The sequence below is a fragment of the Rhinolophus sinicus genome, linkage group LG07, assembly GCF_036562045.2.
Source record: "Rhinolophus sinicus isolate RSC01 linkage group LG07, ASM3656204v1, whole genome shotgun sequence".
In the NCBI taxonomy this organism is placed as follows: Eukaryota; Metazoa; Chordata; class Mammalia; order Chiroptera; family Rhinolophidae; genus Rhinolophus; species Rhinolophus sinicus.
The window spans coordinates 29,350,468-29,362,290 of NC_133757.1; the positions used below are offsets into that span (position 1 = coordinate 29,350,468).

General features: G+C 40.3%; 1 protein-coding gene and 1 pseudogene across 6 annotated transcripts in view; both read left to right on the plus strand.

Moving 5' to 3' along the window:
• Positions 1-8,672, plus strand: part of IDE (insulin degrading enzyme) — a 111,675-nt gene extending 103,003 nt beyond the window's left edge. For all 6 annotated transcript variants that reach the window (XM_074339386.1, XM_074339387.1, XM_019739427.2 and 3 more), the window contains 4 exons: positions 87-148; positions 4,868-4,940; positions 5,631-5,698; positions 6,376-8,672. In XM_074339386.1, the coding sequence (XP_074195487.1) occupies positions 87-148; positions 4,868-4,940; positions 5,631-5,698; positions 6,376-6,471 (299 nt within the window). In that variant the 3' untranslated portion in view covers positions 6,472-8,672. The remainder of the gene's footprint in view (positions 1-86; positions 149-4,867; positions 4,941-5,630; positions 5,699-6,375) is intronic.
• Positions 8,673-8,834: 162 nt separating this feature from the next.
• On the plus strand, positions 8,835-10,417 carry LOC109450782 (elongation factor 1-alpha 1; annotated as a pseudogene).
• Positions 10,418-11,823: the final 1,406 nt, after the last annotated feature.

Here is an 11,823-nt window from a genome sequence, read left to right on the forward strand (position 1 = left end):
GAAGTGAAGTATATTGTCATTTAGTGTAGTATCTGGGCTACTTAAAATGGGACTCTTAGTAAATTACTGTTTGATTACTTTTTCAGATAATACAGAAGTTGCGTATTTAAAGACACTTACCAAGGAAGATATCATAAAATTCTACAAGGTAAATTCAATTCATGTATTTTGATTTTGACTGATAAGGAAATATGGTATGTACTGTGTTGTATGTTGCTAAACTTTGAATCCTTTTGGGCAGGATTTATGAAGGCGTTTTTATGGATTTAAGTATTTTTGACACATACTACTGTTAGCAGAAAGGGACAATTCATATTGTACCCAGTACTGTTTCCTTCTCCCTCCGGACCAGGGACCGTGATGGCCCTTCCTGGCTTCCAGATGCATCTCTTTAGCTACCCTTTTGTCTTTTCTCTCTGTTCCCATCCCAGCCCACAAAGAACATTGCTGAGCTTGTTTGATGGGAGGGAAGAACAAAGAAAACAAATAGAACATGAAAATTAGATTATTCTCCAATCTCTGACAACTATAAATTATATTCAACCATTTCGGTGCTACTGTGGCTGCTTCTTTACATTAATGATGATGACTCACCTTTGGACTTTGTTCAGGTGTCTTATGATCTTATGAGTTGTCAATGCCTGTGCCCACTGAGAAAGTTTCTTAGGAGAAAAAAGAAACACCACCATTCAAGTTTTCCCAGTACAGCTTTAAGAGGGTTGTACCATCTAAATTTTCCCCACCTGTAACAAAATTCTAAGGGTAGTGAAAATTTTGTTAAGTGGGTATATAATGTGTAATAAGGATGCTAAGTGCAGAAATTAAAATGTAAGCTGCAAGAAAGTTGTGCTTAGAGTGTTCCATATATTCTTTGTAATATATTGGGGCCTCTAATTTGCGTAAAATATTGTCTATTTTGCAGGATAAGGAGCAAAAGTATCCTCTGTAATTACCATAGTGCCTTAGAATTATATCCTAGCTAGGGTTCTAGCCACGTCTCCTGGTTCATATCTGATTTATTAGGTGCCAGTTGTTTGATCAGGGACTCACTCCCACCTGTGCTGACATCACTTTGGGAGGGAAATCATCTACTTTACCGTGGCGTTTTCCAGGGGTATATTGTAACCGACAACACAAGAGTCAGTACTTGCAGTTCTCATCAGAATGATTTTGTGAAATTACTTGTACAGTGAAGACTAACCACATTTTTCTCCTGTATTGGAGTTTCTAATGCCCACTTAATTCACCACTGTTGGTGCTGTGGGGAGAGTGAGAAAAAGGAAATGTCCTGACCCGAGGGAGCTGATAATTTCCTAGAGGAAAATGGTGATCTTGCACTGTCTACAAGTTACTTATACTTCTTTCACCCAAATCCTCTGAAAAACTACAAGGCTGTTGTTCTCCATATGTGCAAACAAGTATAATATAGCCCGTAACACCTTAGCAATAAGAAAAGGAAGACACAACTATTTTAGTTTCAAAATTTGATAGTAAAAGCCAGTATTTGGAATGTACCTTTTTTTTAGCAATGAGGTTTGAGCTGTGTTGGCTGTGGAAATGGCTGGGCAAGTTATTTCCGTTACTTCACAGATCCCTTTGCATTGTGTAAAGGAAGACAAGTGTCTCATCTAAACTACTCTTGCTCTTTTGCAATAATAGTCTTTAAAATATACATATATTTTGGTAAGAGAGGTGCTATGCGTATGTAGGGGCAATGGATGGATGGGAAATCTCTGTACCTTTCACTCATTTTTGTTGTGAACCCGAAACTGCTATAAAAAATTACACACACACACACACACCCCATGCCAAAAAAATGTATACACATTTTAAGAACGGAAAATAACTGTATTAAAATTGTAATACTTGTTGGAAGTAAAATCGATCATTCCCAAAACCATCTTTTGTGTGAACGTCATGCTACACATCGCTACCGTAATTCAATTCAACTTTGAAAAGTAATACATAGATAACATCTCTTAAAATGTGTATACAGTTTTTCGGCACCACCCCTAGGTATGTATGTATGTGTAAAAATACATACCTAATTTGTTAATAAAATGTATATAAAACAAAATTGTGATCTGAAATATAATCCCAGGTAGTCGTGTAAATGAGGAGAGAGCTACCGTACGACTCTGAGGGACCACATTAGGTGTAGGAGCAATGCTGAGGACACATGTCCACTGCCAGGCTGTTCAGTTGTCTAGAGAGCCCTGCTTAGAGTGCAGACCTCACTCAGTGATCTCAACTTCTCCAAAGGTGCTTTAACCCGTGGGGGCAACAGCAGGACCATACATGGCCTCTGAATACAGACCTGGGGGGTCGGTCCCATCACCAACTAGCTAGCTCTGTGACTATGGCCAAGTTACTTAAGCTTCTAAGCCTCAGTTTCCTTATTTACAAGATAAAGAATAGACTAATTGGAGAATTAATTGAAATGGTATGTAAAGTGATTGACACTTAGTAGTATTTAATAAATAGTCTCTGTTGTTGTTATCTCTTTATTAGCAATACTCAATCGTAGGGTTTTTTTAATGTTTTCATCAGAATGCTTTAAATTAGAATACGTTTTCCTCCTTAATGTTATAAAATAAGTCTTAATTGTTTTTATTTACTGCTTAAGACTATTCAACTCTGTGAGATTAGGTATCTGTTCTCAATTGCCTACAAAACAGGGTGATCATGTTCAGCTCCTTTTGGTTTCTAAACATTCATTTTTTTTTTTTAAATTTTATTTTATTGGGGAACAGTGTGTACTTCTAGGACTTTCTTCCAAGTCAAGTTGTTGTCCTTTCAATCTTAGATGTGGAGGGTGTAGCTCAGCTCCAGGTCCAGTTGCTGTTGCTAGTTGCAGGGGACATAGCCCACCATCCCTTGCGCGACTTGAGGAGTTGAACTGGCAACCTTGTGGTTGAGAGCCCACTGGCCCATGTGGGAATCGAACCAGCAGCCTTCAGAGTTAGGAGCATGGAGCTCCAACCGCCTGAGCCACTGGGCCGGCCCCACTAAACATTCATTTTAAGGCATTATTAGTAATGTGTGTTCAAAAAGAATGATGTCCTAATATAATGTACTGTAATGTTTCCAGAAGAAATGGAGATTTGTCTTTCCTTCCACAAATTTAATTATTCATTTCCTTCCACAAATTCAATTATTCATTTGCATAAGTCATACCTGATTATTGAATTTGTAAAAATAGCAGTTATAAGACTAGATTATTCTTGTCTTCAAAACTGAGTGTTTGTTACCAAGCTTAAGCTAAGTGTCAAACAACATTTCCCAAGCTGTGTTCCATAGTAAACTAGTGTTCTATAAGATAATAATAGAGGTACCTAGAAAAAAGAGTTTAGTGACTACATAAGTTTGAAGATGTCTACACTCTTTATTTCCATTCTTGGAGAAGCACAGAGTTTGGTTTTGCATTTTAAAAGTTCTAAGAAGCCCCAGAGTAAAGACTCCTTTAGTCCAGCATTTGTTTAATTTTGATCAACAAAACATTTCCTAAACTGATTTCACCATAGACCCTTTTTCTTGCATTGAATATCTATAAGTATCTCCTAGGACTCTAGTGTTCTTTAGAATACATTTTGCAAGAAAATGCAGTTGGTTGGTTGGTTGGTTGGTTGGTTGGTTGGTTGGTTTTTAGAAAAATGGGGATTGTCAAAAGATGGTTGGGAAGTTGAGAACAATCTGAAACTGAAAAAAGTGTTCTACTCTCTACTTATATAGGTTGATAAGGAAGCAATGAAAAGTGATGAAGAATCATAAGGTTATCACGAATCAAAAAGTTTGCTTTCATAAGTTAGATGCTATCAGATGAGTCTGGGCTATTCTGCCAGTTGGAGGAAGCCATGGTCAAGTTTGCTATGGAGCATCAGCAGGGCTTCCATTGCAGCTGCAGAGGACCGGGCTTATAATAACTCTCCATAAATAACAGTTGAGTGGATTTGGCTTCGCTGATGATCTCTTCTGCTGAGGATACAAAACATTACTTCTGGCTGAGGCATCAGGGGAAGCTTTTCCACAACTTGTGTTTTCCCTTTAAAAAAGACAGGGAAAGGTGAAGAGACACCTCCCCACCGATATGTCTTCCAACCTGCCACTCCTGGTATTCATGGTAGTAACTAAAGGGAATCCCTCAAAGCAACGTGGTAGAATGGAGAGAACAAGAGGGACCTCACTTCTGACACTGTCCCTTATGAGCTTTTTTTTTTGAAAGTACCTTTTTTTAGCAATGAGATTTGAGCCATTTTTGGCTGTGGAAGCCATTATGAGCTGTATGATTCCAGCAAGTCATTTTATCTCTCTGTGTTTTAGAGTTTGTGTCTCTAAAATAAGAATCATCATGATGCTTAGCTTACAGAGAATCAAGTGAGCTAACATAAGAGAGCGCCTGATAAAAGGCAGAACTCAATAAGTGATAGTTTCCTTAACTTTGGTAGATGAGGAACCACAGCAGTGCCCTGGTGCAGAATCTGCGAAGGTTCTTAGAGGAGCAGGCTTTGTGGTCGTCCCCTGACTAAGCTCAGGCCATTGTCTCTGCAGACACTAAAGATCACTAGGTAGGGCTCTGCATCGCACCCCAATGAGGACTAGGATAGGTTTTTAAGCCCAGCCCAGGTACTTATTAGTTGTAGGAGTTTGAGCACGCGTCACTTAATCTCTTTGGACTCAGTTTTCTCATCTGTCAAATGGGGTTAAGGATAATTCTCGGCTTAAATGAAATACTGTGAGGGGAAAGAAAAAGATGCATCTTTTCTGTATCTGGATATGCAAGAGCTGATTCTTCATAGTTATAAGAGAACACCCCAGTTTAACTTCCTTAATGAAACAAAAAGGTGACTTTGCTATTCTTTCTGCCTAGGAAATGTTGGCAGTAGATGCCCCGAGGAGACATAAGGTATCCGTCCATGTTCTTGCCAGAGAAATGGATTCTTGTAAGTATTTAATAATGACTTTTTTTTTATCAAGTATATTTTTAGGCACATGATAGCCATCCCTTGCCATAGCCACATTGCTTATCGAGCACCAGAAAGTAAAGGGGTACAGAAGGGGAACTAACTGGAAACATGGTCTGCTCTAGCAAAGCAAAAATAAGGGGGGAAAAAAGAATGAGGCAGTGAAGGAGAGAGCCAACACCAGATGGCACAATGCCAAGCTGGCCACTGTTCTGTAAGAAAATACAGCTAGTTGCTGGCGGGACATCCCCAAAGAAGCCATATGGAGCCAGTGCATGTGGGGAGGAAGGATGAGCAATTGATCCTTTCAGTCCTTCCTGTCTCCTGTCTCTGACTGGACAAGGTTTACCCACAACCATTATCTCCTTCGGCCTTCTGGGTTGTTTTGGTGGCCAGAGCTTCAGGGTCCAGTGAGATCAGACCTGCTGCCAATGCTTTAATAACCATGGTAACATCATGAACCATCAATGGGGACACTCCCGATAGGAGGCAGGATAAGCAATCAAGGCCTTGGGGGAGCAGGTAGCCCGAGAGGATCTGAGAAGTACGTGCACTGGGCCTGGCACAGTTTTTTAAGGCGCCTAGTCTCGTTTCGATTATTTTTTGAAAGTGGCTCTTGTGTGCTAGTATCAGTAAGTGCAAAGCACTAAACCTTTTATTTTCTTATAGGTCCTGTGGTTGGAGAGTTCCCATGTCAAAATGATATAAATTTGTCACAAGCACCAGCCTTGCCACAAGTAAGAAATGTAAATATTATGTTAGATTGCACTGTTAGAGGATTTCCTACTTAGAAGGAGCTTGTTCATCAGGATACATAAGGCCTAGAGGTTTTAGGTCACCTGGTGTTCGAGCCTCTACTTTAGGTCTCCCTTAAAGTCCAGGTCCCCATTCTTTCCTACGGTTCCCAGTGGTCATACCTGTTGCTTTTCAGCTGCACAGAAACTCAGCCTCTGCCCTTGTCTGCCTTTGCCTCCAGCTCAATTTACTCTGCAGCAAGCTGTCTCCAGCCACATTTGTTCCCAGCCCCTTCTACAGGGACTGCATATGTTAGTCATCTGGAAAGGTTGGCATTTACATGCAGCAGGAGGAAACTGGCAATGTAACCAGGTCCTTGCTGGGTGGGGACACCAGCCTCTGTCACTCTGCTGAAGCCTTGGTGCTGAGCCCTTAGTATGCCAGCCCTGAATACCCAGAGGAAAGCCGTGTCTTCCTTCTTCTGGTCCAGAGTCCCTCTGGGGACCTTCACCATAGGTTTGCATAGACCCTCTGGCCCTACTGATCCAAAAAGAAAGGTCAGCAGATCATAATATATGGGGTAGAAACTAGTATGCATGAAAAAAAGAAAAATGTCAATGTCCTATTCAGTCTGCTTTTTAGGCTAAACACACTAAGAGAAACCTTTTTTTCTTTGCAGCCTGAAGTGATTCAGAACATGACCGAGTTCAAGCGTGGTTTGCCACTGTTTCCCCTTGTGAAGCCACATATTAACTTCATGGCTGCAAAACTCTGAAGATTCCCATGGGTGGCAAATGCAAGTGGATGCATTCCTGAGTCTTCCAGGGGCTGGGAAAACAATCTTGGCCACTTTAGTAGTTTCTGGTTCACTATTAGAGAGATAAACAGAAAAAGAGAAGTTGTCAAATGTCATTATGTAGAAATATTAAAAATCCAAAGTAATTAAATTACAAAATCTTATAGATGTATTTTTAAAATACATGCCTCTTAAATATTTAAAAAGCTTTTTTTCCTTACTAAGAGAAATTTCCCTTATATAGCAATACTTAAAATGATGGGTGATATTCCTATAGACTCTTCCCTCCCTGTCCTGTAAAATAGTCATTTGTCAGAAGAAAATGTGGTATCTTTTTTCTAAGAGCCTCATAGGTTGACCAAAAAAGGCTGCAAAACATTTAGAGAGGTAATAATATCTTTTTAAAAAATTGACCCTCAAATTTGCTTTCCACTGAATAGTTTCATGTAAATCAGTGGAGACATTACATTTGGCAGATAATGAACAAAACAGTGTACAAGCAATGTGATTTTCTTTTATTAGTGAAATTGCTGATTATAAGGCATGGTTTTAATCTTTTTATAAAATTTGAACATGTTTTTTATTCAAGTTAGTCAAGTGCTGGAAAACTCTAGAACACCCTACTTACTTATAGTGCTAGAAATACAGTTACCTAACATCAACTTGATCCCAAACTGAATTTCTCAGGATTACCGTGATTAGTTTCTTTCTGATTGAATTATATCAACATTCTTGTTCATAATTGGTTTGCAGTGTTCTATCAGTTTTACCTTTTCCCATTAATATGTTACTGTATTTATTTAACAAGTACAAATACGGTGAACTTCAGATCCCATTGAGTGTGTGACATGCTTTTCCAACATTAGCTATTGTAGACACCTGTAATTTTTTACTATTGTGAAATTACAGTGAGTAGATGAACCAAAATATTTGCCCCATTATGAATTTAAAAGGCAACAAATACAAAGCTACCTTTTTGGAGGTTTAAAAAAATAAAGCCTTGGATTCTTAAGTAGCATGATCTCCATAAGACTCTGAAATCCATTTTTGCTACCAGTCTAATATTGCCTTAAGTGTTATTTTTCAAATGTATAAATATAAACATACAAACACGCAAATGATGACTGGAGTGGACTTAAAAATTTTTTTTTCTTTTCATGAGATACTATTTTAGATGAAATTGTTACTACACATTGAACAGCTGTTTTGAAATATTTACTGTTTCTAAAACTTCAAGAGAAATTATGAATATACTTTCACATACAGGCACAGTAAGGGGCCCTAATGTCCACTAATTCAGGCAAAGTAAAGAATGGCATTTTCAAGTGACATTTTACCTCCATATGAGTTGCTTTGCCAGGACTTCTTTCTGTAGAATCGTATCTTTTCACATCTTAAGTTTTCACATTTACCATTTTCCAGATAATCTAAATTTGGAGCAGAATGATATAATCACAGCTGTGGAGGCTGCTTTCAAAAGCAGGGCTCCATTTCTGTCACCTAAATGTGGTGCTGTAACTATCTTTATCCCTACCTTCAAGAGCTTCCTTGTATGAAGCCTGTCTTTGTCCATCCAAAGGTGCATCAATCATCACGTTTTATGCATTTGTAGACTATGCAGCTTTTCATCAAACTGCAAATATATATGAGAAGGATCTAAAATTAGTCCTGAGCGTTTAACTCCACCACTGTAAGAGTAGATGATCCACCTACCTTTTCTGTGGAAAGTTATATGCTATCGAGTAACTTTTAGCTCTTTTTTAAAAAAAAAAACGGATGGAATTTAACTGTGTCATTTTTATGAGTAAGTCACGCGAAGAAATCTGAAAGGAATCGCATGTGGTCTTCCAGGAACCTGTGATCGTGGTTCAGTGTGCTCCAGCATTGGCTGGTTTCTAAACTGGATCTAGAGCTACTGTTGGATCACTCAGGCATACTAATGGGTTCATTTAAATGGATCCAAGCTGCAGTCCATGAGCAATAACAGACTACCCGACACTATTTACTCAATGCTTATTTAGTGAAGGAGATTAGTGAAACACACTAAGTTATTAGTTACCTGTGACTTTTTAATAAAGTCTTTTTGACTAGTTGATTTGGAAGAGAGAGCATGTGTATGACACAGCCAGTTTGGTGGAGTGCTAGGATAATCCTGTTTACAATAAATCGCCTGAATTTAACCTCTGGAGTTTGCGTATTATTTTTACAATTTCACCGGCCAATCCTCAACCGATCTCTCGACATCCTGATTTGACAATATTTCTTGTTTTCATTGTTCCTAACGCAGAAAGCAGTGAATTTTTTTTTTTAAAGTATATCTGGGTAGCAATGATTTAGTCAAATAAATGGATTGATTCCACACTCTTAAGAATAGATCATGCTTTTTCTCAATGGGTTTGTCACCAGAATGCAGATGTCATGAAAACTGCTAAACCAAAATGGAAAAGACTCATATCAATTTGTCATCATTCGACATGTAGATTCGGGCGAGTCTACCACTACTAGCCATCTGATCAACAAATGTGGTGGATTGACAAAAGAACGGTTGTAAACTTGAGAAGGAGGTCGCTGAGATAGGAAATGGCTCCTTCAAGTATGCCTGTTTCTTGGATAAACTGAAAGCTGAATGTGAATGTGGGATCACCACTGATATCTCCGTGTGGAAATTCGAGACCAGCAAGTGTTATGTGACCATTGCGGAGCCCCAGGACACAGAGACTTTTATCAAAACCACGATTACAGGCACATCTCAGGCTGACTGTGCTATCCTGATTGTTGCTGCTGGTGTTGGTGAATTTGAAGCAGGTGTCTCCAAGAGTGGGCAGACCTGTGATCATGGCCTTCTGGCTGACACACTGGGTGTGAAACAACTTATTGTTGGTGTTAAAATGGATTCCACTGGGACACCCTACATCCAGAAGAGATACGAGGAAATCATTAAGGAAGTCAGCACCTACATTAAAAATTGGCTACAGCCCTGACACAGTAACATTTGTGCCAATTTCTGATTGAAATGGTGACAACATGCTGGAGCCAAGTGCTAACATGCTTTGGTTCATGGGATGGAAAGTCACCCGTAAAGATGGCAATGGGTGGAACCATGCTGCTTGAAGCTCTGGATTGCATCCTGCCACCAACTCATCCAACTGATAGGCCTTTGTATGTTCCCCTACAGGATGTCTACACAGTTGGTGTTGGTGCTGTCCCTGTGGGCTGAGTGGACACTGGTGTTCTCAGACCCAGCAAGGTGGTTGGTTACCTTTGCTCCAATCAGTGTTACAACTGCAGTACAGCCTGTTGAAATGGGCCATGAAGCTTTGAGTGAAGCTGTTCCTGGGGACAGTGTGTTCAATGTCAAGAGTGTGTTTTTCAAAGATGTCTGTCATGGCAAAGTGTTTGGTGATAGCAAAAATGACCCACCAATGGAAGCAGCCGGCTTCACAGCTCATGTGATTATCCTGAACAAACCATCCAGGCCAAATCAGTGCTGGATATGTACCTCTGCTGGATTGTCACACAGCTCACATTGCATGCAAATTTGCTGAACTAAAAGAGAAGATCGATTATCGTTCTGGGAAAAAGCTGGAAGGTGGCCAGAAGTTTCCAAAATCTGGTGATGCTGCCACTGCTGATATGGTTCCTAGCGAGCCCACATATGTTGAGAGCTTCTCGGACTATCCTCCTCTGGGCCGTTTTGCTGTTCATGATATGAGACAGACGGTTGCTGTGGTGACATCAAAGCAGTAGACAAGAAGGCAACTGGAGCTGGCAAGGTCACCAAGTCTTCCCAGAAAGCTCAGAAGCCTAAATGAATATTATCCCCAATACCCACCACCCCAGTTTTAATCAGTGGTGGAAGAACGGTCTCAGAACTGTTTGTCTCAATTGGCCATTTAAGTTTAATAGTAAAAGACAGGCTAATGATTACAATGCATCATAAATCCTTCAGAAAAAGAGAATGTTTTGTGGACCATTTGTTTTCTGTGTGTCTGGCAGTTTTTAAGTTATTAGTTTTTAAAATCAGTACTTTTTAGTGGAAACAACTTGACCAAAAATCTGCCACAGAATTTTGAGACTCATTAAAACAAAGTTTAATGAGAAAAAAAAGAGATCACTTTTATGAAACAGGAATCTCAGGGTAAGAGGCTGACCTCCTTGCTATGGGTGTTGTCAATGACCCCAAACCCAGAAAGATTTGTCCCTGGCCTTACAGGGAGGAAAATAAAAAAGGTAGAAAAACAAGAATTTCTTTCCGCTACAGCTCGTGTTTGCATCTTATTGCAGCATCTCCAGCAGCAGGTTAGGCAGATATCTCTGGCCTCTGACACTGTCAAGACAATTTTTCTGCTTGTGTGCTGCCTGGCTAGTTCAGACAGGCATCTCGGAGGAAATGTGCTCGCTCCTCAGTTCCCAGCCTAGGACAGTGATGCCCATCCACCACAGTCAGCATTATGCTCAGGGATGATGGAGCAGCCCCATCCAGAGGCCCAGAGTAACCCCAAGTTTTATGTCTTGGGGCAGTGTCCCTCTCTGACATGGGGAATCATCTGGTCCTTTCCACTATTCAGTACAGCTTCTTGGAATGTTTGTGGTGAAAACCAAGGATTCTCACCTACTTAGCTCCCTTTTGTAAGGGTGGTTCCTGCCCTCCTAATCCCAATCCTTCCCTGGCCAGGCCTCCGCCCAGCTGGCTCCTGCATCCCAGGTATCCGGCGCTGCCCATCGAACGAAATTCAGTTGTTGTCCGTGTTCACTTGAACATTGAACACCCCAGGGTTTCTTGTGGCAAAGCTTATTGGTCGTATTGCGTTGCTGCTCTTCTCATCCAAGTCCACCTCTTCAAAGATAATTCAGCATTTGGGACAGCTAATGCCCTAAATTAACCTTAACATTATAAATATAAAGCACTTTGTAGATTACAGACCACCCTCACAGACATCTTCCACAATAGATTTTCCACAATAACCTTCGGACGTAGGAGGACTGTGATAAAAATTATCATCATCTCAGGTTTTCAGAGCTGAACGTAGGCTCAGAAAGGCTAAACCGTTTGCCCAGGATCATGTAGGAAGGACAAATTCATAACTCCACTCAGAGCTTTAAACACTGCATCTCACTGTTCCATGTGGATTTGCTATAGTAATAGCTACCATGTCCATTAATGCACTTGTGGAACAAAGTAGAAAAGCAGGTGCTTTTACGTTTGTACGAAGCTATTTTTTCACATGCAACATCTTAATCGCCCAACCGTTGTCTATGTTGGAGGGAGTGAGACCGGATCTGAGCCTATGCGCCTCCTCCAGTCCACTGTTTCCGCTCTGCTGGGCTACC